Source organism: Balaenoptera borealis (genome assembly GCF_965194805.1).
Source record: "Balaenoptera borealis genome assembly, chromosome: 15".
Taxonomy (NCBI): domain Eukaryota; kingdom Metazoa; phylum Chordata; class Mammalia; order Artiodactyla; family Balaenopteridae; genus Balaenoptera; species Balaenoptera borealis.
In genome coordinates this window covers 26,665,947-26,693,605 of record NC_138871.1, presented here as the reverse complement: position 1 = coordinate 26,693,605, position 27,659 = coordinate 26,665,947, and the positions used below count along the sequence as shown (strand labels likewise).

General features: G+C 45.4%; 1 protein-coding gene across 5 annotated transcripts; it reads left to right on the top strand.

Moving 5' to 3' along the window:
* Positions 1-152: 152 nt before the first annotated feature.
* On the top strand, positions 153-27,659 carry SEMA4F (ssemaphorin 4F). 5 transcript variants are annotated; one of them, XM_082356971.1, is made up of 14 exons: positions 153-3,470; positions 5,723-5,874; positions 6,509-6,568; positions 6,775-6,873; positions 11,561-11,654; positions 21,562-21,681; positions 21,792-21,943; positions 22,487-22,665; positions 22,898-23,045; positions 23,173-23,395; positions 23,536-23,645; positions 23,760-23,920; positions 25,039-25,097; positions 25,335-27,659. In XM_082356971.1, the coding sequence occupies exons 1-14, from the start codon at positions 3,323-3,325 to the stop codon at positions 25,943-25,945; spliced, it is 2,316 nt and encodes a 771-aa protein (XP_082213097.1). In that variant the 5' UTR covers positions 153-3,322; the 3' UTR covers positions 25,946-27,659. The 5 variants fall into 5 exon arrangements, with proteins under 5 accessions (XP_082213097.1, XP_082213099.1, XP_082213098.1 ...); XM_082356974.1 differs by lacking the exon at positions 153-3,470 and adding an exon at positions 3,485-5,144; XM_082356973.1 differs by lacking the exons at positions 6,775-6,873; positions 11,561-11,654 and adding an exon at positions 20,815-20,905.

Genomic DNA, 27,659 nt, shown 5'->3' with positions numbered 1-27,659 from the left:
CACTGTGGTGGGTGGAGCCAGGCCCTGAGGTCTCTGGGTTCAGGGCTTTGGGTCCTGGAATTGGTATCAGCCCACTGGTGGGCAGGGCCAAGGCCAAGGGGTCCTGGGGTTGGTGCCTACCCACTGGTGGGTGAGGCTGGCCACCGGGCTAGTGCCAGCCCACTGATAGACAGAGCCATGTCCCAGGGTCTCTGGCTGCAGGGCCTTGGGGGGTTCTGGGGCTAGTGACTGCACACTTGTGTTCAGGGCCTGGTCCTGGGCCCTCTAGTGGACAGAACCGTGTCCAGGGGTGGCTGCAAGCTCAAAGGGTCTTAAGGCAGCAGGCCTGCTGGTGGATGGGGCTGTATCTCCACCTGGCTAATTGCTTGGCCTGACACATCCTAGTACTGGTGCCAAAAGGCTGGTGGGTGGGGCAGGATCTTGGTGCTAATAAATTAGAGGGCAGATTCCAAAATGGCACTTACCAGCACCAGTGTCCACATGGTAGAATGAGCTCCACAAAATGGCTGCTGCCAGTGTCTATGTCTCTAGTTGCCTCCAGCATCTCAGGGAGGCTCTCCAAGATCAGCAGATGGGTCTGACTCAGGATACTTTCTTTTGTTAAAAAATTAATTTATTAATTTATTTTTGGCTGCATTGGGTCTTCATTGCTGTGTGTGGGCTTTCTTTAGTTGCAGCGAGCAGGGGCTACTCTTTGTTGCGGAGCACGGGTTCTAGGCGTGAGCACTTCAGTAGTTGTGGCACGCGGGCTCTAGAGCACAGGCTCAGTAGTTGCAGCGCACGGGCTTAGTTGTTCCATGGCATGTGGGATCTTCCCAGACCAGGGCTCGAACCTGTGTCCCCTGCATTGGCAGGTGGATTCTTAACCACTGTGCCACCAGGGAAGTCCCAGCATACTTTCAAATTACTACTTCTGCCCTGGGTCCCAGAGCACGTGAGATTTTGTGTGCATCCTTTAAGAATAGAGTCTCTATTTCCCACAGCCCTCTGGCTCTCCTGAAAGTAAGCCCTGCTAGCCTTCAAAGCCAAATGTTTTGGGGGTTCATCTTCCCAGTGCAGGACCCCTGGGCTGGTGAGCCTGATGCGGGGCTTGGACCACTTGCTACTTGGGCAGGACCTGAGAACCTCTGCTATTGTAATTATCCTCCTGTTTGTGGGTCACCCACCCAGCAATATGGGTCTTGACTATACTGCATCTCCGCCCCTTCTACATGTCTTGTTGTGGTTCCTTCTTTATATCTTTAGTTGTAGAAGATCTTTTACACTAGTCTTCTGGTTTTTCTCATCAATAGTTGCTCTGTAAATAGTTGTAATCTTGGTGCGCCCAGGGGAGAAGGTGAGCTCAGAGTCTTCCTACTCCACCATCTTTGCCACTCCCCTAGTATAAGTCAGTCACTCTTTTATTCAATAAATATCTGTTGAGGGCAAACTGTGTGTCAGGCACTGTGCTAGGACTGGGATATAGTGGACACACAAACAATGGTCCTTGCCTCCATGGAAGTTAGAGTCTGCCCTCAGAAAGCTCTTTTAAGTCTTTTCAAACTTCTACATTCCAAGCGGATCTGCCCCTTCTCTACTCATACTCATTTTCATTTACTTGCTGTTGATTCCTATAGTACCTCTGACAAAATCCAGTAGGGATAGGAGCCTCATGGTCCTCATCAGTTGTCTGGTCTGGGTCTTCAACTCTATCTGGTTGAATGAGAATTCTCTGAATTAGCCCACAGGAGAGGAAAAGATAATGCTAGTACCAAACCAGAAATGGGCAAACACTTTCTCCTGTTTCCATCTTGATTATTGTTTCTTTACTCCTCTCAAGTTATTTGTTTGAGTTGCAGGCTGGGGAAGAGGAGGTCAGCTTACCAATGAGTGGTTCAGGATAGGTTAGAACCAATAGGAAAAGAGTTACTTGCTTATGTTCTAGTCTCATAACCACTTTTCTCCCCTCAACTTCTCCTCATTGTAAAACCAGAAATATTTAACCCAGGTGTCCCAGGTATTGTAATCTAATGTCCAACAGACTTCCTGTGTTTCAGTATAAAGGATAGCTTCTCAACAGGTCTTCTTTCATACATAGTCCAAATTTATATTCTTGTCTCTAATCTCCAGATTAGACACTTATGTTGGAAATATCTTTGAAAAAATATATTTGGTCATGCCATCCTTTGACTTAAAAACTGTTTGTGTTTCCTTTTTGGTTACAAGGTCTATTATAACTGACACCACCTTCAACAATATGCTTGCTAACTCCACACCATCCATTGCTCCTAGCTACAATAAATTTCTCTATGTCTCTCTATAAGTTGTTTTATCTATCTGAAGTAGCATTCATTGGAAAATGTGCCAAGGACTCTTCCATACGTGGGGGAGTATGACTTGATTCCTTGAAGACCCCACTAAAGTCTAATCATACTTATAAGCTTTTGCACAGTGAAGGAAACCGTAAACAAAATGAAGAGACAACCTACGGAATAGGAGAAAATGTTTGCTAACAATGCAAGCGACAAGGACTTAATTTCCCAAATATACAAACAGTTCAACATCAAGAAAACAAACACCCAATCAAAAAATGGGCAGAAGGCCTAAACAGACATTTCTCCAAAGAAGACATACAGATGGCCAACAGGCACGTGACAAGATGCTCAACACCACTAATTATTAGAGAAATGCAAATAACTACAATGAGGCATCACCTCACACCAGTCAGAATGGCCATCATCAAAAAATCTACAAACAATAAATGCTGGAGAGAGTTTGGAGAAAAGGGAACCCTCTTGCACTGTTGGTTAGAATGTAAGTTGGTGCAGCCACTACAGAGAATAGTATGGAGGTTCCTTAAAAAACTAAAAATACACCTACCATATGATCCTGCAATCACACTCTTGGGTATATATCCAGAAAAAAACTCTAATTTGAAAAGATAATGCACCCCAATGTTCATAGCACTGTTTACAACAGCCAAGACATGCAAATTGGAGTTTTTGGAGCGACCTTTGCAAACCTGTCACTCGGGGTCCTGGAGTGACACGTCCAGCCCATTTTCGAGGTAGAACGCCCCACCTTCCCCTGGGTCTAGCTCCCTCTCTCTCTGGCCTGGGCTTTTTCTCTCCTTAGTCCGACCTCCACGCAACCCCTACGGCTGAGGAGAAAACCAGCCCCATCATTGGTCCCTTCTTGAAGGGGTGGAGCCAGGTTGCGCTCTAACCCGCCGCCGCAAGCCCAGCCGCACCGAGGAGAGCAGAGTGGGGCCGAAGCTGGTGGCGCCGAGGCTCTGAGGAGGCTGTGGGGCGCGCCACACCCCGGCGGCCAGGAGGTGGCAAAAATGCCGTCCTCTGTTGCGCGGCCCCGCCCGCGCCCGGGGCCGTCCCCGAACTCGCCCTTACCCCTGCTGCTGCTGCTGGAGGTGCTAAGCGGCCCGGTGTGTGGCCGCATCTCGCCTTCGGTGCCCAGGATCTCGCTTCCTATCTCCGGTAAGGCGCGTGCGCCCTGGCCCTTATTCCTTCGCGCCGCGCCCAGACCCCGCCTGCAGGTACCCGAACCCACTTGCCCTCCTCACCCGGGAAGCCGCACCCGGGCCCCCACAGCTCAGCCCACTGCGTCCCGCGCCGCCCAAGCCCCGCCCGGTTGCGGGCGGGACCCCCACTTCGTGCTGCTCCAGCGGGCCGGGCGACTCGGCTCCTACTACCAGCCCAGGAGGCTCCCGCGGCCCTTTATTAAGGCAACCGCCCCTCACCGTGCAGACGCGGACCCTGAGGCCCAGGGAGGGGAATGGGGGTTGCCGGAAACCCTCTATTTCGAAGTTTCCTCTCCCTTATTCCCCTCTTCCCTCACATGCACCTGTGTCTGTCACGCCAGCCTGACGCCCATCCTGCTCTCAAACCCATCGGTCTTTCATACTACTCCAAACACCCATCCTTCTGATTACCAGCTCAGCATTTCCATCTGCCCACTTCACAAATTCATTTGGTTATCATCAGTTCTAACCTCCTCCGAGCCTTTTGCCCCTCTCACAACCCTGATTTCCCTAACCCACTTACCAGGCCTCTCATCTCTGACACCAACTCCCATTTTCCGATCCACCATAACCCTCCTAACTTCCTCAACGTTCCCTACTCCCTCTACCCATTCCCTATATTGAGTAGCTGGGAAACGATTCAATGAGTTGATTTAAGATTCTGTTTAAATGATTTTCAAAGTCTTCAGAAGGAAAAAAGGAGGAGGGAGATGTCCTTTTAAAAGATGTGAAAGAAGCCAGGGGATGCCACAAGGTTAAAAGTGATTATTGGAGTGATTCACACTTTAAAGGCTCTTTGTTGAGGCGGGCATGAGTGTAGCTATGAACCTTGTGTTTTTCTCAGTGGGCAGTGAGTGTTAGCAGCTTGGGCAAACAGACCCAGTGAAGCCAAGAGTACATCCTGTTGGGAAAAACTCACAACTGGGTAATAGTAATTTAGAGTCTTCTAAATTACTTCTGTCATTTCAGACCAGTGACATATAGGGATGCTCTGAATCCAGAAGACAAAGTTGTGGTCAGAGCCTGGGTTTTAGTTTGTGTTGGAGCAATAGCCACAACATGGAGTTGAGGTTGCCAGTCTGGGTTCATATCCAGGAATCCAGAGAGGTCTATATGACAAGGCGAGGCAGAGGTGGGGATATGAAGGGTGGTTGGGTGATCCGGGGCTTATACTAAGCATGGGATAGTAGTCAGGATACAGCACAGACATGAGTATGGGTATGGGAGGATTGGGTGGGTGGGGCTCCATACATCAGCACATCTAAGAATCCATGGCCATTCTACTAGTCTTGAAGGTAGCTGAGCAGATGAAGCAGGTAGAGCAGAACTGTATTAATTCAGGTCCCCAGAGCCAGAGACTGAGCTAAGAAGGTAAATTCATCCTAACTTATTTGTTACAATCTTTAAATAGATCAGAGTTTTGAATGCTGATATGGGTTTAGATTTGGCCCAAACAGAGCACATGCTTAAAGATGGAAGAAAGGAACCATTTGTGAAATACGTAGTATGTGTCAGATGCTTCCACATATGTTATCTCAGTTAATTCTCAACAACCCTGGATGGTGGTGTTTACAGATGAGGAAAGTGATGCTCGGTGAGGGCAAGTAACTAACTCAAGATCATACATCTGGTAAGTGAAAGAGCCACCTTCAAACTTGGACTGATCCATTTCCAAAGCACATACTCTTCTTGCCCCCTCTACTCTCTTACCTCTGGGTAGAATTAGGGTGAGATCAAGGGTGGTGGGAGAGAGAGGAGATGATCTCCTAATGTGTTGGTGAAAAGAGTGAGACATTTCCCTTCTAAGTAAAAAGGAGTTACTATTAAGTAGTGATTTAAAAAAAAGGATGTTTAGAGAGAAAAGTACTTGTACCTTTTACAGGTATTTTCAAATTATGTATCATGTTGCTATGAATAGAAATAAATATTAAATAGACTTAATATTTATGCTATTTTAATGAAGTGTTCTATTTTTATAGAAAAAGCATACTTTATTGTGTGCTAAATACTCTGGCCTCATCAGTTATCTTTCCCTGGGGAAGTTAAATGGTTGGCCTGTCAAGGCTTTGTGTTTGCCCTTAAGGCTGCTAAATAAATGATACTTGGAAGAAAACAAAAATTGGCCCCTTTGGCTTTGCCCTTGTGGACCCAACTCTTATGAAATGATGGCTGATATCACTCTTCACTTTCACCCTCTCTTCCTTCCAGAGGCTGACTCCTATCTCACCCGGTTCACCATCCCTCAGACATACAATTACTCCGTTCTCCTTGTGGATCCTGCTTCCCATGTGCTTTATGTCGGCGCCCGGGACACCATCTTCGCTTTATCCCTGCCCTTTTCAGGGGAGAGACCTCGCAGGGTGAGAGATGAGAGTGGGGAGGAGCTCAGATTCTAGAGCATGTGATTAGCTCCTTGGTTTTATGGCATATGAGGGGGGGGTGTTGTGGTAGGAGGGGGAATGTTGGTAAAAAGGAATAAGGGTAGATCGTCAACCTCATTGTCTCAGCTGAGGGTGATGGGGGTGGGTCATGGTGACTGGGGAGGCTATGAGGGAGGTTCATGATGATGGGGAGGAGGCCACAGTGACCAGGGTTCAGGTGGCAGTGGGCAGAGGAATCATTAAAATCACATTAGTCTAGGGCAATAGCTTTCAAACTTTTTTGACCACCCCTTAGTAAGAATATATGGTACATTTTGACATAGTACACAAAGTATGTACTGAAAAAAAACTTTCTTGAAACAATATCTACTCTCCTATATGTGATACATTCTGATATATTCTATTTCATTAAAAATAATGGTTGAGATTTCACAATTGATTTCATTACTCATTAATGGGTAGCGACCTCCAGTATGAAAAACAGTGCTCTGTGGTCGGGAGGTTGTCTCTGAAGTTTCCAAATTGATGGAGGTTGTAGAACTGTGTCACCTAGCCTGACTTGGGAGGAATTTGGGTGAGAATCTGGCAGAAATGGTCACTCTTCCTTTCTTAGATTGACTGGATGGTGCCTGAGGCCCACAGACAGAACTGTAGGAAGAAAGGCAAGAAGGAGGTAGGTATAAATCCGGGCCCTGGCCTGAATGTCAGTTGAGGCCTTGGCCCAGCCCTTACTCTGTGTCAGTCCCCTGCAATGCTCCCATCCCAATGGGCCCAGGCAGGGACTCTAACACCATACCCAGAGCTGCATATAACTGTCCTAACACTACTTTTCCTTGTACCTGCTGCTTCTGATTCTCTCTAACCATCTCTGACCCTTAGGAAGAATGTCACAATTTTGTCCAGATTCTCGCCATTGCCAATGCCTCTCATCTCCTCATTTGTGGCACCTTCGCTTTTGATCCGAAGTGCGGGGTTATTGTGAGTGACAGGGGTGGAAGGACGGGAGGGGTCTTCTGTGAGCGACTATGACAGGGGTCATGCTTAAGGGAACCCTTGTGCATGATAAGCATTGGGGGTGAGGGATGTCCTCATAGGGTAGAGGCTTTGTCTACTGAAGGAGGGTATGAAAGGGAGGGGGAGGGAGGTTGTCTGTAGAAGGTAAGAAATACAAAGTGAAAAGAGGGACGTAGTGGGATGGTGAAGGAAGTGAAGATGCTAGCTGGGCTGTGGGGAGGAACTTCAGAGGCCAGTAGCTCATGTTTTCCTTGTCCTGTGTATGCTTTGTCCAGGGAGCCTGGGTCCATTTCTTAATCAGCACTGTCCATACCTGTTTCTTCCTCCCATGGCATGTGATTGTCTTTTACCACCTCCTCCCACCTCCTCTGTCAGCCTCATTCTGTGTGGGCTGTGACCCTTTGCTCTCACAGCTTCTGAGGTCACTGCACACTAACGTAGTACCTGTTGGCCCCATACTCTGGATCTTGCCTTCAAGGTGGGCACTCTGTCAACCATGTTTTCTTCTTGGTCCTGTTCATTGCTGCTAAAGCCCTGGACATCTACAACCTCACACCCAGGCAGACTTGGGACATGGATACTCCTAATCACATCTACGTTGGTCATGACCTCTAAAGTCCCTGGGATTGGTGACATCTTAGGAAGGGTGTTAATGTTTTGACTCCTCACCTTTTCTCATCAGTTATCCAGTAGTCAATTACTGTTCCTCTGGCTGCACACATTTGTGACCAGGCCCTGGGATGAGTCAAAAGCCTCACATGTCCTTCATATCACTGGACACTTTTTATCCCTTCCTGCTAGGGGTAGGGGGGAGTGCAACAACTCCCTTTCCTGACCCTGATCCTTAATGGTAGATCTTGACTTGATCCTTCTGCAGCCTGCAGTAGTCCTTGCCACATGGATCTAGTCAGTGTGTAGCTCCAAACCTCTTTGTTAAACATTATCCTTATATTTCTGACTTAAGAATGCTATAATTGTATATGCTTGATTGCCTTAGTCAGTCCCTCTGGGCTCTCCTTGGAGTTAGTTGCGTCTATGTTGAGTTATTTTCATAATGCTGGTGATAGACTCCCTTTTGAGGTGTGAATAGCTCCCTCATCCTGGGAGGGTTTCCCAGTTCAGGGTGGTGTTGAAAATCTCTATGTCCCTTCAGGTAACGCTGAGGGCCTAGTTTCCCTACAGTTCTCACAAAGCTCACAGAAGTAGCAGTGGAACGGCAATTGACATATTTGTCCTTTCCTAGTATACATAGGCTCAGGGAGCCCATGGGTGTGAATACCAGAGCCATGGTTTACAGATGATGTGATTACTCCAAGTTAGTTCCCCAGGGCCTTCGATTCTTCTTTGGCTCTCTGAGGTGGGACCCTAATGGTTGTTAGATAAGTATCTGGACAGAAAATGATCTGGACATACCTGTCAGGAGTGGTGTGACTTGGACCCCTATCCATTTTTGAGGAATATCAGCAAACAAGAAAGAAGCCAGGGGCCTGTGTACTGCACTCCTACGACTTTCAGCTCTTTTTCTGAACCCTCCTATCCCGCAGGCTCATGAAATGAAGGACCATCCTTTGATCAAGGCTTGTTTGTAGGGGAATATAAGGTACAGCTAACAACTGTGTTAACCCTTTAAGCATCCTGAGACTGCTCTCTAGACTTCCTGAATGTTCTTTTCTACCTTTGTCTTATCCTGCTACCTGGCAATACCCATCTGCTTGAGCAAGTCCTTGCCTTATCCTTAGTGCTGAACTTCTCATGTCCCAGACTGATGACTTTGAGACTGTGTGTAACAATCTAAGAGCTTTGACTAGCTGATCCAGATATAACAACTTGCTCAGAGGTGATTGCTCAGAGAAATGAAGGTTCTCACAAAAGGAAGTTTAAGCATAGGACCTACCAGTTGCAACAATGTGGAGTGTTGCCCTTCAGTGACAGCTCATCAGACACTGGGGGAAAATATTTTAATTTGTTTTTTTTGAGGGAGCTCCAGCAGTTAACAGAAAAAATGTTAGACTTATAACAACAGCAACAACAACAATGAGAAGACTTCCCATTCAATTGAGTGTCTACTCTGTTGCAGGCTTGGTGCTTGATACTTTACATTCACAATTGAGTTTAATTCTTATCACCATATCATGATATTTATTTATTATGATAACGATGACACATCATGATAGTATTTATTTCCAATTTACATGAATGAAACAGAAGTTCTGAAAAGTTAGGTAAAAGTCTGAGATATATAGCTGGCCGAGGCAGAGCCAAGATTCAAACCCAGGTTTGTCTGGCTCTGCTCTACTACCTTGTCCCTCTAGTCCAGCCTGCACCCTAGAAGAAGACCTTAGCTGGCTTCAATTTCTTGTGACATTTGATTTGTTTCATGTTAACAAGGATCATCCCCCCCTACCCCTCACCCCCAACCTCTTAGGAAAGGTCCTTTTTATGCCTTGCACTCTTCTTGGCCAAAGTCAAAGGATGGGTTCTAACCCCACAGCTCAGTGAGAGCCTGCCTACATAGCTCTGGCTTTCAACTTGAGGGACTTGCCTTCACTACAACTCATGCTGATAGGACTGTGCTGACACAATGATGATATAATGAAGAATCTCAACATTCAGATAATGTGGTGTTGTGGTCTTATCCTTTCAGACCCTAATTAAATGTCACTTTGACCGTACAGTAATCATAACCTATGTAGTTAATCGGCTCCCTTGCTCAAAGGCTATAAACCTAGATAACGTGATGATGCCATTTGGGGAAACTGGAAGAGGATGAGTTTCAACATGTTCAGTTTTAATAGATCATCTCTGTGAGGAAAGGAAGTCCAGCAGTCAAGTGCAAACATGGACTAGAGTTTGGAAGACATCAGGCTTTAGAGAGTTTGGGGAATGATTTGCATAGAAAGTCTGAGCAGAAATGTGAAAATTGATGAGATCTTTATATGTGAAAAAGACTAAGGATACATGGTTAGAGGCTGGAAAGGAGAAGAGGAACAACCAAAGGAGATAGAGAAGCAACAGATAGGAGGAGGGGCTCCAGGAGGGTAGAATTTCAAGAGTCAAGAAGTAGACTATTTCAAGGAGGGGAGTCAATCAAAAGTATCCAATGGTGGGAAAAGATCAAAGAGAATGAGAACTGAGAAAAGGCTCATCCTTTATAAGTCCTTGATGAAATGTAACGGAATAGTTTCAGGCATAATTTGTTTTCTAGGAATAACAGGTGATCCAGGTTTGGTTAGAAGAAGTAGTAGTTTGGGATAAAGAGGCAATGGTGAGCCATTTTTGTCATTCTGTGGCTCAAACGTTTATTAAGTCAGTGACTAATAGTCTAGGAATATAAATCTGGGGTGGGTGTAGAGAGTTAATTGGGGGCAAGACGAGGCAGTGTGGAGAAAAGGAGGCGATAAGACAGGCCACAGCAGCAGGTAATAACCCCATGTTCAGAGTGCCCAAACATCTTGGTAATCTCTCACTGAACTGTCATCTTTCTCCTCTGGCTACAATGTGCCCACCACCACACAGGGCAGATGATTGTGTTTCCATGGGGTCCTCCATTCTGGAAGATTCTTGACCCAGTATTCCCTTTGAGGGGACATCAGATCACATCTCATTTTAACAGGCCTTCTTCAAGGCTCTCTCAGTAAAATAAAACCCTGTTTGCCAACTACAGCAAATAAGTGAGCAGTCAGAATGGGCCAGTGGTACACTTACGCTCAGGGGACATAGACCTATGTTGGTTCTCCAATTACCATCACAGCAATAAGGCTCCAGCAACACCATATGTCCATCCTAGTTTGTGAACTAGAGATATCATGCCTGGTACTTCGTGTCATAACTGATTCCTAACTGGCCATAGTTAACTTCCCTGTCAGTCCAGGTTGAAATCATCCCTGATTTTCATTTTTAGATGTTATCTTGAAGGCTCTCTTAGTGCTGGATGCTCAGCTAAGGTAATGTCTGGCTGGCTCTGTGGAACTCTTACACCACTTGCCCACCCCCGCACCCCAGGTTAGTCCCTCTGGAGTCCCTGGATGAGGAAGACACTTACCAAATTCTCAGATTCTGACCTCAGCTTCAGGTCTTCACTGACTTTGTAGATTCCCTTCCCTCCTTCTGTGTATCCTTGACTCTGGTTCAGTCTTTTATTCGTGGGGTGGGATTAGGTGAAGGATGGCCCTTCTCTCTAGACCCCTGGGCTTCAGATGGTCCTATATCAGTCTGTACTTTTCTTTACCCTTCCTAAGTGCTCCAGCCCTCAGGAGGCCTGCTTTCTTCCCTGGTCCTCCTTATCCTGTAGCACATTCTCCAGCCAGTTGCAAAGCTGGCAGTTCAGCAGCATTTCAGAGGAAAGATCCGCCTTTCAGCCTCTCGGTGTCTTCTAGTGCCATCCTAGGTGTTCCTTCATCAGAGCATGTGGGTGTTGGGTACTAGGGGAATTGAGGGAAGAGGAATAAACTGATGAAAAGAGGGATGGCAGAGGTGGGAAATGCAGGAATGCGTGGTGGATTCAGGAATAGCAGACTGGGAATATGGGGATGGTAGTGGGGGAATGGGAGATGAATGGGAATTGGGTTTTTTCTTCATCTGACCATCTTTGTAATTCTCACCATGAACTTCCCCATGACCTCTAAACCAATTGCCCCCTTCTGGTCTGTAGGATGTGTCCAGTTTCCAGCAGGTTGAAAGACCTGAGAGTGGCCGGGGGAAATGTCCTTTTGAGCCAGCTCAGCGGTCAGCAGCTGTAATAGCTGGTGAGTGGGGAGAGATAAGAACCTGTGACTTCTTGCTGTAATTGCCTCCTTCCCCGCCCTGCTGTTGGAATTTCTGTGTCCTTTCTTTTCTTTCATCAGAATGTCTATTATTCCCACATCTCTTTCTGGCCTTTCCTATTCTTCCCAGAGTGCTTGTGTTCTCCTGCTTTTACCCACAGAATATCATTTCTCTTGCTTTTCTCTAGAGAATGTCACTGTTCACAGTAGACTGTGAATGTTTCCTTTGTTAACCTCATCTCTTTTAGTCATTTTTTCCTGTTTGTAAGAGGAATCTACTACAATGCATATTATAATAAATTTGCAAAAAGTATAAAGAAGAACATAAGAAATCTTTTAGAACAGCACAGTCCAAAAGAACTTTGTGTGATGATGGAATTGTTCTGTATCTTCACTGTCTAATACGGTAGCCACTGGTTACATGTGGCTATTGAGCCCTTGAAATGTGACTAGTGCGAATGAAGGGAAGAATATTAAATTTCATGTAATTTTAATTTAAATATAAATAGCCATTCATACCTAGTGACTACCATATTAGCACAGTTTTAGAGTATTCCTAGTCTGAAAACCACTGCTAGTATTTTAGAATATTTCCTTCTAGCCTTTTTAATGTGTGTGTCCACATGCATATATACTCATGCACATATATTTGGCTGGCCAGTCCTTTGTTGCTCAGAAAAATCAGTAATGACTATTAAAGAAATTCTTTCTGTTACTTCCTTCAAACAAACTATATATACATATAGAGCTGCTCAAGTGTTCAATGGTTCTATCAGAGATTATGCCTAAATCTTTTCTGGAGAATGATTGACTAATTCTTTGGTAGCCACTGACTAATTCTTTGGTAGCCACAAAGTGAACTGTTTGTGTGCTACATAGCCTGTATTTTAGGTTAGACTACTCCACATACACTCTCCAAATTCAGTGAGAACCCAGCGATTTTTCTCATGAGTGTAAAACAAGCAGGTGAACAGAAATTTTATGAGTGTGTGTTTTATGAAACTTCTAAATGTCATGCTACATGGATATAATTTTGAATATTGTCATGTGACTTTATATCATAGGCATTTCTATATAATTTAAAAATTCTTTGTGAAGAAACATTTTAATGACATTATGCTACTCAACCTGTGAGCATACCATAATTTAATTAAAGAATTCCAAATTATTTATGTAAATTTATTTTCAAGTTTATTTAGTTCACTTCAAAGTTTTTGCTATTGTCTCTAATACTGTAATGAACATTTTTGTACATAAATTTTTATCCTCATTTTAGATCGTCTCCTTAAGACTCCTGGAAGTGGATTACTATATTAAAGGATGTGAATATTTTACAGCTCATTATCTGTTGCTAATTGAGTTTTTAGAAAGGGTATACCAATTTACACCCTAAATCAGCAGTAAATGAGAGTTTTTCTCACATAAATTTCACCACACTGTTTTGTTGTCATTAAACTTTTTTGTGTGTGTGTGTGCTAATTCAAGGCTAAAAATAGCACCTTTTTAAAAAAATATTTATTTATTTGGCTGTGTCAGGTCTTAGTTGTGACATGCAGGCTCTTCGTTGTGGCTGCAGGCTTCTCTCTACTTGTGATGCGCAGGCTCTAGAGCGCGTGGACTCAGTAGTTGCAGCGCGCAGGCTTAGTTGCCCCGTGGCACGTGAGATCTTAGTTCCCTGACCAGGGATCGAACCCGCTTCCCCTGCATTGGAAGGCGGAGTCTTAACCACTGGATCACCAGGGAAGTCCCAGCACCTTGTTTTAATTTGTATTTTTTTGAATATTAGTGAAGTTGAACATTTTTCATGTTTTAGTACTTATTTTTATTTCTGCTTTGGTCAATCCTCTGCTTATGTTCTTGGGCCAATTATCAGGTAGGATATTAGTATTCCAATCTACACCTTTTCCTTTGTGATTATATTTTTTAAGCTAAATCCTTCTTCAGTTAGAGAGCAGATAAAAATTTTCTTCTTAAATTTTTTTTCCCAAACATTTTAACTCTGATTTATTTGAAACTTATTTTGACAAATGGCATGGCATGAGAAGGGAATCAAAATTGATTTTTCCCAACTAACTAATCAGTTGACTTAGCATCATTTATCACACTGTTTTTTTCTTCCTTCACTAAAGTTGCTGTGAACCTTATTATAAAATATTGGACAATATAAATTTTAATTTAAATATTGCACAATATTTTATGAAAAACAAAAATTGGGATATAAGATCTAACATTAAACATTTTTTGTTGTCGTTGTTATGGACCATTTTTAAAGTCTTTATTGAATTTGTTACAGTATTGCTTTCAGTTTTATGCTTTGGCCTTTTGGCCGCGAGGCATGTGGGATCCTAGCTCCCCGACCAGGGATCGAACTGCACCCCCTGCATTGGAAGACAAAGCCTCAACCACTGGACGCTAAACTCTTTTCTTATGCATGACTTTATTTGTAGGAAAAGTCTTAAAAGCTGTACAAATTAAATCACTCTTGGGCTTCCCTGGTGGCACAGTGGTCAAGAATCTGCCTGCCAATGCAGGGGACGTGGGTTCGAGTCCTGGTCCGGGAAGATCCCACATGCTGCGGAGCAACTAAGCCTGTGCGCCACAACTACTGAGCCCTAGAGCCCACGAGCCACAACTGCTGAAGCCCGTGCACTTAGAGCCTGTGCTCCTTAACAAGAGAAGCCACCGCAATGAGAAGCCCGCACACCACAACGAAGAGCAGCCCCCGCTCGCCGCAACTAGAGAAAGTCCGCACGCAGCAACGAAGACCCAATGCAGCCAAAAATAAATATAAATAAAATAAATTTATATATAAAAAAGTCACTCTTAGTCATTCAGTTAATGATTTACCTTTTCTGAAACAATGAAATAACAAAAGTTTTTGAAAATGAACATAAAGTATATATCCAGTAAATATATTTGAGTTGTCATTTTTTTTTTTTTAAATAAGACTTACAAATTATTTATTTATTTATTTATTTATTTATGGCTGTGTTGGGTCTTCGTTTCTGTGCGAGGGCTTTCTCTAGTTGCGGCAAGTGGGGGCCACTCTTCATTGCGGTGCGTGGGCCTCTCACTATCGTGGCCTCTCTTGTTGCGGAGCACGGGCTCCAGACGCGCAGGCTCAGTAATTGTGGCTCACGGGCCTAGTTGCTCCGCGGCATGTGGGATCTTCCCAGACCAGGGCTCGAACCCATGTCCCCTGCATTGGCAGGCAGATTCTCAACCACTGTGCCACCAGGGAAACCTCTGAGTTGTCATTTTTATCATTCATCTACAGTTGAAATCAGTGAGACCTTTTTTATATGCATACATATTTGAATAAAAGTTTAGTCAATAGTTTACTTTTCTTAGCTTTATATCAAGCATCTTTGGCAAAACGCTGAGCCAGTCATTAAGATCATTAAGAAAGATTTCACAGGTTTAGCAGTTATGAATGTCTCTTGATTCTACATAATTGTTTATCAACAAAATGACTTCCAATTGCAACAATCTGAAATAATTAAAATACTTTGTTTCAAGCAGTATCTTTAAGTACATTTAACCATCTGTGTGTAATTTCTCTGTGTTCTACTCAGCAAGTGGAACACAACATGTAGTTTAAGAATACAAATTTCATAGATAAGATAATTGTATAACAAAGAACATTTTCAAGCAGGTTAAGTCTTTTTTTCCCCCAGGTAATGAAATTCAGTGTTGCCGTTCAGCTGATAATTGATGGAGGTGTCAGAAATCACTTTCTAACAGTTTAGAATGGCTAGCTCAAGACATAGAACCTCCATGGCTTTTTCTGTCTCAGATCCAAGTCATAGTCAATATCAATATTATAAGTTTTCCTCTGAAGTTCTTTATAGGGCTATAATTTAAATTTTTTCTTGGTCTGACATAACACCAATATTTAGTTGGAACTTTTAATGTTGATCCATTGTGTCCTACTGCCCCCCTGTTTTGAAAATAGCAGTATAGAAGATAGTGGCAATATTATTTAAGAATTAGAACCAGAATTCCCAGTTAGGAGCTATACAAATGTCCTTAAGGATAATAGACATATTTTGAAAGAAAAGAGTTTTAGTAATGAAAATATTAGAATATAATGGCAGGAGTATTTCTTATTTTAAATTATAAAAATTGCAATGTGCATTGTGAAAAATTGAGAAAATATAGAAATGTATAAAGAAGAAAGTGAAATGTTTATTGTAATTCAGTCATCACCAAGTAGCCACTATTATTATTTCAGAGTATTTTCTCATACTCTGTGTGTGTGTGTGCGTGTGCACGCACGTGTGCGTATTTATAATAAATTGGAATTGTCATGCATATTTCACTTATTGTATACTGAACATTTTCTCATCATAGAATTTGTTTAATTATTCAAAACTTGATTTTTAGTGATTGTATACTTTTTTATCATATGAATGTAGCACACTTATTTAATTATTCCCATATAATTATACATTCAGATTTTAAAATAAATTATTGCTTTTATAAATAATGCTGCATAAGGAATCCTTTTACATAAATTTTTATGTAAATCCTTTACATGAATCTAATTAATCGCATGAGTCAATCCAAAAAGTAGGATTGCTGGGCCAAAGGATATAAAAGATTTTTATAGTACTTTATGGATTTGGCCAAATTTCTCTCCAGTGAGTCCTACCAGCAGTGATGAGAAGGCCTGTTTCATTACAGCCAGTTAGCCCCAAAAATATAGTTAATAAACATAAAACAGTGACTTTCTCCAGAGTCCAATTTGATGTTTTTGATTTGCATTTCTATTAGTGAGGTCGAACAGCTTTTCATGTGTTTACTGGCACTTGTATTTCTTTAGGAAAAGGTCTCAGATATCTTGTCTTCAAATTTGACATTTATCTGTACTCTACTGAGATAAAATTAACAAAAATGATCTCAGTGTCTCTATTTGCACTATTCCAATTCGGAAAAATGCAGATATTTTGACAGTAATGTTCACATTAGCCTAAGAACATCCGCAACTCCTTCTCAGTCTTCTTTGCAGCATCTTTGTCTTCTGCTCATCCTTTAAATATTCCTTAGACTTGGACTTCCACCTAAGATCCTCTTCTCTTGCATTCTTTGTAATTGTGATCTCAGCCAGCCCCACGGATTCTGTTTCCACTGCATTCTGATGTCTCCCAAATCTGACGCCTTCCAGATCTCCCAAAACTAGCCCCATGGATTCTGTTTCTAGCAGATTCTGATGCCTCCCATACATTATCTGGAGCTACAGACCACATATCCAGCTGCCTTCCAGACATCTCCACTTAGATGTCCCACAGGAATCTCAAAGTCAGCATGTCCCAAACTGAGCTCATTATCTTCACTCACCTCCCCCAAACCTTCTCCTAGACCAGTGTCCCCTTCTCTGAGTGCATAGTGCCATTACCCACCAAGATACCCAAGCTAGAGGCAGTGATTTGTCATCTTTGGTCCTCCCTATCACATTCAATAATAAATAGGGCTCTTATAAAGAAGAGCAGAAGAAGGGAGCTTTTGCTTTCTCTTTGGGAACTCATCTTGTGTTTTTCTTGTCTCCTTTTGGTCTCATTGCATCTTGTGATTACCACATCTGCCAAGGAGCCCGGTATGTGTTCCAGGTTCACTGGGTGCTGCCAGCATTTTGGAGTCAAGCTTATCGCTTAAATCCGTGAGTGTGTACCCCAAGACTAGCATTCACACATCGAAACAAGACAGTTATAGAAATCCTATATGCCAGGAGAGGAAAAGGTAGAGTAAACACTGCATCTCCAATGATCTGTAATTATGTCCTGATAATAGGCTGTTTAAAAAAAAAAAGAAAAAAAAAAAAGGTATCCAGCTGGCATAAACCTTAGATAAGGAAATAGAGAATATTAGGTCAGGAGCTGTCTATCCTGCAAAGCTCTGACCATGAGAAGAAAAGAGAGTGGAAGAAGGCAGGCCAGGGCATGATTAAAACCCTCCTTTTAAAGATAATGAGTGATAATTCCTATTATAAACCTTCTTTAAAAGTGAGCATTTTGATACCAGAGTGAAAATTTGAACCCCTCCACCTCCAGGGTGTAGTGAAATATTCACTGCCATGGCTTATATCCTAGTCTGTCAGTGTTGGATTGCTAACATATCTGGGAGGTCTATGTTCACAGGCTTTACATCTGAGCAAGTAGAGATCTATTTCTGCACATAATTGTCATTTTTCTTTGGCTGTGATTCTTCATCTTTGTGGCTTTCAATCTTGTTTTTCCTCATATTTCCAAAATGACAGTATCTTAATTTTTGGGGTTACAAAAGTAAAAGGTGCTAACTACAAAAAACATTCAGTGAATACAGAAAAGTAGAGAGGAGAAAATAAAAATTACTTGTAATTTCATTAGTCAGAAACAAACATCAGTAACACTGTCCAGTTGTAGCTCCTTCAATCTTGCCTGCACCTACAGACATATATACATATTTTTTAAAAATAGGGTTGAATTATACCGTGTGTTTTTTTCTAACCACCTTGCTCACTAAACTCAGCAATGTGGGCATCGGTCTCTTTGGCATATCATCTTTTGCCAATAGCAGATGTATGTTTTCATGTTTGCTAGCTTGATCTAGTCAGTAATAACTTGCCAAACAACTGCACATACAGGGATATTTTATTGTATGAACAGTGCAACAGAATATTTGAAATTGACTGTTCTGGAAAATTCAGGGCATGTGGTGATCTTGTGTCCTCCTGTGGACTTCTGCCCTCGTGACTGTGATGGCTGTTGTTCCTTTTCCTCTGTGTGTGTGTGAAGATTGTGTTGTAAGCCCCTTAGTACTCGTGGAACACCTGAAGCCCTGCTACTCCCTCCCAAAGTGTCTGATCCCTCCTGCTGTCCCTTTGTGACCCTCTGCTCTCTCCGCTGAGTGAGTGTGCTCTTCAGCAATCCTAGGCTCCAGAGTTGCTGACTGCCCCCATTTAACCCCTTAGAAAGTTTTGGGACTTTACCTCCGTCCACCACTGGGTCCTTGCATTGTTGTCTGTGGTCCTTTACCATTTCCAGAATATTTATGAGTGTTCCCCCTCAAACACATCAAGTCATGCTTCCAAAATATTCATAACTGTCTCTTCCACCACATCTCGCCCATTCTCAGGGTATCCGTGACACAGCTTCTGTCAAGAGTTTTGGTTTTAGAGTGTTTTGTGTATAATGCTTTTAGGAAAATTTTCATTCCAATTCTGGCTTCTGTGTCATGTTTTTCCCCCTGGAACTACTGAGGATTGGCTTATTTGCTGCTCCATTATCTGCCAGAACCTTTGCCCCAAATCTGATTTTCTCCCTCATGAAATACTCTGGAAGGGAATGGGATGCCATTTTATAGTTGTGGCCCCCCTACCTTATGGCAACAAATCAAGCATATGGCCCCCTGAGGTTCCTAAGGAGCTGCACCTAACACATATTGAATGCCAGCCGTGCACCAGGCCCTACCTGGGGCTCTCTTTTTATCTCATTTAACCCTCAGCACTGCTCTGGGTGGAAGGTGGTATTATCCCCATTCTACATTTGAGGAACCTGAGGCTTAGGAAGGCTAATTGCCTAAGATCATACTACTAATAAGTATTCAGAGTTCAAACCCAAGCCTTCCTGACTCCAAAGTGCTTGGATTCTTTTCACAAACTCGAGTGATAGTATAGTCTTCCCTCCCACCCAGTAAGGAAGGGGGTTTCTAATTCTCTACTATTGCCCTCAGAGGGCTCCTGACCCTTTTTTTGCTCTGCATTAAGTGTTTTTAAGTGTTAGTGGTTATCATTTCAATGCCTGAGACATGCAGCTTCACAGGAGCATCTATGAGTCCAGGACGTAGTGCTTCCTTCAAGGTGGCCCTGCCCTCTGCTGCCTCCCTCGGTGCACGTGACCCCGCGGCTCTTGCTGGGGTTTCTGGGCACCAGCCTCCAGCACTCCAGCCTTGCTTGCTTCTCCAGCCTCTCTGACTCTTCTGAGTCAGTGCTCTTCTGAGTTTCCTTCAAATGATGGTGCCCCAGGGCTCTCTCTCGCTTTCCTTTTCTCCCTGGCTTTCACCAGGTTGCCTGACTCTGGCCCTATTGTCCACACCCTTCTGTTCGATTGCCTTCCAGCGACTCCAACCAGGAGTCAACCTTAGTGGGTCCAACAAGTGAACTCACCTCCTCTCCAGCCACCTCCTTTATGAGCCTTATGTCATTTCTTTGCTTGGTTCATAATATCATAATCTACTATTATCCGTCTTATAAACGGAAACCTTAGAGACATTATTTTACTCCATTCTTTCACATCTCATACTCAGCTGATGTTCAAATCTTGTTAATGGGCTCTACCTCAGAAAGATCTCCCAAATCCAGCCCCTTTCTTTCCTCTGCCAGTGCCTTAGTCCTTCTCTGTTCTTGCCAGGACTGTGTGAAGGCCCTTTTAACTAGCATTTTCTTCCTAAAAAACAAAACTAATTATGTCATGCCTCCTCAAGAAAATCTCTGCAGTTTTGCCCTCACCTTTAGGATAAAGTCCACATTTTCCTGGCATGGAAGAGCAGATTCATCACAATTGGGTGCCTATCTCTGCACCTCTAGCTCATCTCTGCTCACTTGCCCAGCAGCCCCTGTGCCCCGCTGGAGCTCCAGCTGTGGGGAGTGCCCCCATATCCCTGAACATGGCTCCCCTCTTCCCCACTTGCCTGTCTTCCCCCCGAAGTCCTTCTACCTGGCAAATGGCTCATTCTTCAGAGCCAGCTCAGATGTGACCTCTGAGATGCTGCTCCCCCAGTTAGATGTGGCTGGGTCCTCCTCTGTGCTCCTACACACATCTGTGAGTCCACGCCTCTTGGTATCTGATTATGTTTGTCTTCTGGACTCAAATGGGAATTCTTGGGGGGCACAGTGACGTGCTTAGCACCCAGCACAGTGCCTCTTACGTAGTAGGTGGTGAAGGAATGCTTCTCTGTTCTCTCCACAGTCCCTGTGATACTCAAAACTCCACCAGGGGTTTGTGACCTTCTTGTTCCCTGAGTCATTGTCTCTACTCATGTCCGAGCCCTTGGCAGTGTTGCTCAGAGTGGCTATAGTTCTCTCACATTCAGCCCACAGAACTGCACCTCCCCTTCCTTCCCAGAATGCCTGTGATTTCTCTTTTCCAATCCTCACCATCCCTAGAGCACCCCTGCACCTCCACTGAACCAGGAGGGAGGATCTGATTCCTCGTTGTTTCCTCTGGCTGGCTGTGAAATATCCAGAAATCCCCTAGGTTGGTGTTTCTCAAAGTGAGGTCTTGAATCACCCACATCAGAGTAACTCTGACTGCTTGTTTGAAACGTAGTTCTTGGGCCAACCCCCAACCGTACTGAGTGAGAATTGCTGGGCCCAAGGCCCAGGAATCTGCATTTTGATCAATTCCCTAAATGATGCTAGTATACCCTAAAGTTGTGACTTGTTCCAGGGCAGTATACACCCCCTAATGCTCAGAAAGAACAGTAGTTCCCTCAGACATTTACCATAGTGGGAGAACTTAAGTAAGATGGGAACATGCTGCAAAGCAAACCTCTTCCTGGAAAGTTACCATGTAATTATAGGGTAGAAAAGTCCTTAAAAATGACAACAGCAAGAAACAGACCAACGAAAAAAATCTTGCTTTCCACAGGGATAGCTTCTATTCTTCCTTCATATACATGAACATTCCAGCAGTTTTTCCTTAACACTGGTTCCCGTTACTGCCCCGGAGCACTTTATTTCTGTTTATTTTAAGTGAGGTAATGCCTGTCGTGCTTAGCATTGCCTGGCACTTAATGGGTGCTCAGCCCCTGAGGGTTCTGGCACCTGCATTGCTCCCCGCTCTGCCTGTGACCCTTTCTGAAAGCTTCCTCAGTGCGTCTGACAGTCCACCTCCTCCCTGTTGCCCTGCAGGGGGCGTCCTCTACGTTGCCACTGTGAAAAACTACCTGGGGACGGAGCCGATTATCTCCCGGGCTGTGGGTCGTGCTGAGGACTGGATTCGGACAGAGACCTTGCCATCCTGGCTTAACGGTGGGGAGAGGGCAGAGGGGGGGTGGTGCTGCTCTGGGGACAGAGTGGGTGGAGGCTGGGTGGTGGCCCCAGGCTATGTCTGTGGGATCTGAGGCCACGGGTCTCCCCAGCCCCAGCCTTTGTTGCAGCAGTGGCCTTGAGCCCAGCCGAGTGGGGGGATGAAGACGGAGACGATGAAATCTACTTCTTCTTTACGGAGATTTCCCGAGCTTTTGATTCATACGAACGCGTTAAGGTCCCGAGGGTGGCCCGTGTGTGTGCGGTGAGACCTTGATCCCAGCTGTCTGTCTTGTTTTCTGCTCTGCCTGTCCTCCTGTCTTTTCCTCTGGTCTCTGTATTTCTCCTCTGTCTCCTTTTTTGATGGGCAGTGACTACTTTTCTGGGAGCTTGATGAATGTGGCAAAAGGGCTCTGGCCTCTTTTACCCGCTTATTATCCCGTATGACACTGTAGTGTAGAGATTAAAGGCAGGAACTGTTGACAGACCCGGGTTCAAGTCCCTGCTACACTGCTTACTGCCTGTGTGACTCTGGCAGTGTCGATTTGAGGACTAAATGAGGTAACTTATGTAAAGCACGTAGTGCAGAACTTTATAACTGCACAATAAACACAATAAACATCATTGTTGTGATCCTGCCCACCCCATACCTCATTGTCCTTCTCAGTTACTCTGTATCTCTGTCCTTGCATTTCTATGCATCTGTCTCCCTATCTGTCTGTGTCTGGGGGAAACTTGTATTGGTCTCCACAGTCCTCCCCTAATGTTGGTCTTCTAAAGAGAACTTCCTATGTGCTTGTCACCCCAGGGGGACCTTGGGGGCCGGAAGACCCTCCAGCAGAGGTGGACGACCTTTCTGAAGGCCGACCTGCTGTGTCCAGGGCCTGAGCATGGCCGGGCCTCCAGTGTCCTGCAGGACATGGTCATTCTTCGACCTGAGCGTGGAGCGGGGACGCCCATCTTTTATGGCATCTTTTCCTCCCAGTGGTGAGGGGGTCCTGATGTGGAGAGTTACAGGGTGGGAGATACCTGGGGTTGGTGCAGGTCAGTGTGGTCTCCTCCAGAGCGGGTGGGCTCTCCATGGAGCCCTGATCCTTCTGCCGTGAAGCAGGCTGCATAGCTCCCTGTGCGTTTCTCATGGGTCATCTCATTTGACAGGGGATGAGTTGCCTCCCCTAGTTCCCTCTAAATATCCAGCTCCAACCTGTGACTCTTCCAGGGAAGGGGCTGCCATCTCTGCTGTCTGTTCCTTCCTACCACAAGACATTCGGACAGTGCTGAATGGTCCCTTCAGAGAGCTTAAACATGACTGCAACAGGGGACTGCCTGTCATGGACAACGATGTACCCCAACCCAGACCTGGAGAGGTGAGGGGGCTGGGGCAGTTCTTCACCTCATGCCCGAATTGCCCCATTAGGACAAGGGCCCAACTAAGGATCACAGACGCTTCCTGGCCCCTGGGAAGCTTTGTCACTCATCCTGTGTTTCCTTTAGTGCATCACCAACAACATGAAGCTCCAACAGTTTGGCTCGTCGCTCTTCCTGCCTGACCGTGTGCTCACCTTCATCCGGGACCACCCACTCATGGACAGGCCAGTGTTTCCAGCTGATGGCCACCCCCTGCTGGTCACTACAGATACAGCCTACCTCAGAGTCGTAGCCCACAGGGTGCCCAGCCTCTCAGGGAAAGAGTATGATGTGCTCTATCTGGGGACAGGTATGTTTAATAGCCAAGCAAGTTGCCCATCCAGTGCACACAGGTTGTCGCCATAGAGAGGGTCCCATGCATACAGGTATCAGAGTCCCAGGCACAGGTACAGTTATGTTATTATGTCTTGCCCCTTGCTTGCTTCCTAGAGGATGGACACCTCCACCGAGCAGTGCAAATTGGAGCCCAGCTCAGTGTTCTTGAGGATCTGGCCTTATTCCCAGAGCCACAGCCAGTTGAGAATATGAAATTGTATCAAGTGAGTTGTAGATTTTGGCGAGTCTGGTGGGGAGACATCTGAGTCCAGAGCCAATCTGTGACATTGAAGTCTGGGAGATCCAGCGTGTTTCTCTTCCTCACTCCCTTTCTGTAGAGCTGGCTCCTGGTTGGCTCCCGTACTGAGGTGACACAAGTGAACACAACCAACTGTGGCCGTCTACAGAGCTGCTCAGAGTGCGTTCTGGCCCGAGACCCTGTCTGTGCCTGGAGCGTTCGGCTAGCTGCGTGTGTGGCCCACACTGGAGAGCATGAAGGGTGAGGGTGGCTGCACTGGTTCCTTGCCTGATGTCCCCAGGCTCTGGCCTATCCGTATGTCTGTGTCTGTTTCTCATGGGTTAATGCTGCCCTCTCTCTCTCTCTCTCTCTGTGTGTTTCTTAGTGTCATTTGTGTGTCCGTCTGTCAGTCCATACTAACCATCTCTCTGTCCTCATCAATGTCCCTGCTGGACCTGCCCTGACTGTGTGGTTGATTTCCATGTTGCCATACGCTTCTCAGTTTTCATTTTTTTTTTTTTTTGGCCGCACCACACGGCATGTGGGATCTTAGTTCCCCGACCAGGGATCGAACCCGCACCCCCTGCATTGGAAACGTGGAGTCTTAACCACTGGACTGCCAGGGAAGTCCCTCAGTTTTCATTTTACAAGTGCTCTTAGAAGTGTTTTCACAGTTGACAACTCCCCTCCTTCCTTCCTTGAAAAACTATCCTGTTGCCTTCTATGACTCTGCATTCTCCTGGTTTTTCTCCCTACCTCACTCTCCAGTCTGTCTCCCTTACTGATTCCTTTTCCATCCAGCTTCTGAATGTTGATATTCCTCAGGGTTCAGTCCTTCTCTTTACACTTTCATGCACTTTCTAGGTGATTTCATTCTCGTTGTATTCAGTACCAACCGAGTGCTGGTGACAACCACAGATGTATCTTTAGCTGAGCTATTTTGTGAAACAGAAAGCCATCTCACTGACCCTCACAGAAATTTGATTAGCTTTGATAGAAAAGAAGTTTTCTCTTTCTCTTAACAGAAAAATCTTTTAACAGAGATTTCCAGAGAAATCTTGTGGTTGTGGACCACCAGCTATACTTCTTGGAAGGTTCCTGTGTTTCTTTCAAAGTACCCCACCAAACATCTTTCTGACAGACCTAGTGCAAATTTAATTCTCTGTAGTCTGCTAGAAATATTTGTAGAATTTGACATGGCAAATGTCATGAGTATAAGAGGTATTGGGGAAAAATTTAGTGATGAAGAGAATGTTGACTGATAATTCTAGAGGTGATTTATGAGATGATGGGAGGTGCAATTGGCGAGTGAATATTCAGTACTGAGGAGGGTAAGGGGGTGTTGACACTGGATTTATCAAGTATTCTCTTCTTTATAGGCTGGTTCAAGACATAGAGTCAGCGGATGTCTCTTCTTTGTGTCCTAAAGAGCCTGGAGGTCTGTATGGTTTAGGGAATGCGGGTAGAGTGGATGTAAAGGGCCTAGAAAGTTATGTTTTTGGACCTAGTTTAAAACTTGTATCCTGGAAGTTATGGCAGCCTTACTCTCTTTGGGAATCCCCTTTTTAGCTTTGTGTACCATGGCCCCTTCTCATATCTTGTATCACCCCACATTTCTCTCTAACACCTCCAACCTACAGCCTCACCACCTTTTGTGCTTTTGCTGTCTCTGCAGAACACCCCGTGGTGTTTGAAGTTCCTGTGGCTACAGCTGCACATGTGGTCTTGCCATGTTCCCCGAGCTCAGCCTGGGCATCCTGTGTGTGGCACCAGCCCAGCGGAGTGACTGCACTCACCCCCCGGCGGGATGGGCTAGAAGTGGTGATATCCCCAGGGGCCATGGGCGCTTATGCCTGTGAATGTCAGGAAGGTGGGGCCGCTCGTGTGGTAGCTGCTTACAGCTTGGTATGGGGCAGCCAGCGGGGCGCTCCAAGCCGGGCTCACATAGTGGGGGCTGGACTGGCAGGCTTCTTCCTGGGAGTTTTTGCAGCATCCCTGACTCTCCTCCTGATTGGTCGGCGTCAGCAGCGACAACGACAGAGGGAACTTCTGGCTAGAGACAAGGTGGGCTTGGACCTGGGGGTCCTACCATCTGGGACCACAAGCTACAGCCAGGACCCTCCCTCTCCCTCTCCTGAAGATGAGCGGCTGCCCCTGGCCCTGGCCAAGAGGGGCAGTGGCTTTGGTGGCTTCCCTCCACCCTTTCTGCTTGATCCTTGCCCGAGCCCAGCCCACATTCGGTTAACTGGGGCTCCTCTAGCCACGTGTGATGAAACATCCATCTAGGGCTGGGCACATAACCACTAGTGCATGAGTGACCACTGGATGGAATGACCATTGGGACGCTGGGGGTCGATGGTCATGGAAGATCGTCATGGCCTCTGAGTTTTCTTTGGCTTTTGAATGATCACTTCGAATTCCCTGTCTGCCTTTTCTGGGCCTGGGTGGGCTCAGGGCCAGGGCTTTGCCTGATTCCCATAAGAGATCAGAATTGCTCTTGCACTGAATCAGGACTTTTCCTGCCCCTGCCCTCTCAACCCCTATGACCCCTTCAGCCCACTATCTTGGGCCCATTAGTTTGGGGCTAGGCCCCAGGACATTGCTGTGACTTTGCTTTCCGGTTGGGCCCTGGCCAGAAGGAGGAGCCGTGGAAGTGCTAGGGGCCTAATGTGCACTGACTCCTTTTGCTGGTTCTCCCAGTTTATCTCATTCTCTGTGGAGAGTGCATGATTCCCAAACTGCAACATGCAATCTCTGCCCTGAGATCTACCCCATCCCAGTTTCCCTTCTTCCATGAAAGAGCATGTGTAAATACACGGATGTTCATAGGTGACCTGGACACATGTGCATGGATGACTAGGCCGATGCTCTGGTGTATTCATGGGAGGTTGAGAGGGTCAGGTTGGAATGAGGGCAATACCTACAGGACTTGAGACCCTGTAGCCAGTGAGGGAATGGCTCTCCTTTCTAAAAGGAGAAAACCACTTCCCCGTCTCCATCACCTCTCACAGCCCTTCTGTTGAGTAGAGAAAAACTCCCAAAGTGACCTTCTGGGTGGGAAAGGCAATGGTACATCTGACCCCATCTTTCTCTTTGTTTTTGCCTCCTGGCTGCCACCAGTGCCATGCACAGCTGCTCTTTCTCTGGCTAGAACCCTTTCCTTGGCTTCTATTGAAACTTTACAACATTCTAAATATCAGGGGATGAAAAAAGTGGAACAATCATGGGAAATACAAGCCGCACAAAGATAGGTTTGTATCAGTGACTTTATGACTTTACTCAGGTTGATACCCTTGCTCTAAAGCAGGAGTTCACCTGGGGTCCATGGCCTCCCTGAAATCGCATGCAAGATGCTGTCTGTATATGTGTGTCTGTATTTTTCTGGTGGTGGTGGGGCTTGGTTTGTGACTCTCATTAGATTCTCAAGCCTTAACAAAGTTAAAGGACCACTGCCCCAAGGTCACCACATGTTGGCCAAGCTGGGGTGGTGCCAGGCAGGGGCAGCTCTTCCTGCCCTTTGGCCAGCCCCTGGACTGGCAGCCGCTGGATACCTTCCTGTTGCTCCGTTTCCTGGAAGGTGGGCTCTGTGCATATTTGAAGACACTGTCAGCTCTCACCAAATTTAAAGACCTCTTCCTGCTTCACAACTCTCAGATGCTCTAGGCTTCTCCTGCTCAGTTCCTGTCTTGGCCTGTGAATGTGCCTCATTCATCCCTGCTGAGGGACTCCCTTGGGCTCCAGTGAATGGTCCAGCCTTTCCCAGTTGAAGTTTTCAGCTCTACTTTCCTTGGCAGCAGCCTGCGAACTACTCAAGAGTCCCCTTGGGTTTTGAATTATCAATGGTTTCGCCATTAATAAGTGTATGTTCCTCAGCAAGTAATCTAACCTTGGAACTATGGCTTACTCATCTGTAAAGTGGGGATAATAATACCTACCTCAGGGTTGCTGCAAGGATTAAATGAGAGAACATGTAAACAATAAAGCACTCCCTATACCAGTA

Bases quoted from the DNA above. Each gene is read 5' to 3' on its own strand.
- SEMA4F (XM_082356971.1), top strand. From the start codon at position 3,323: ATGCCGTCCTCTGTTGCGCGGCCCCGCCCGCGCCCGGGGCCGTCCCCG. The intron at 6,874-11,560 runs GTGAGTGACAGG...TCTGGTCTGTAG, and splicing joins ATCCGAAGTGCGGGGTTATT to GATGTGTCCAGTTTCCAGCA. The intron at 23,046-23,172 runs GTGAGGGGGCTG...TGTTTCCTTTAG, and splicing joins CCCAACCCAGACCTGGAGAG to TGCATCACCAACAACATGAA.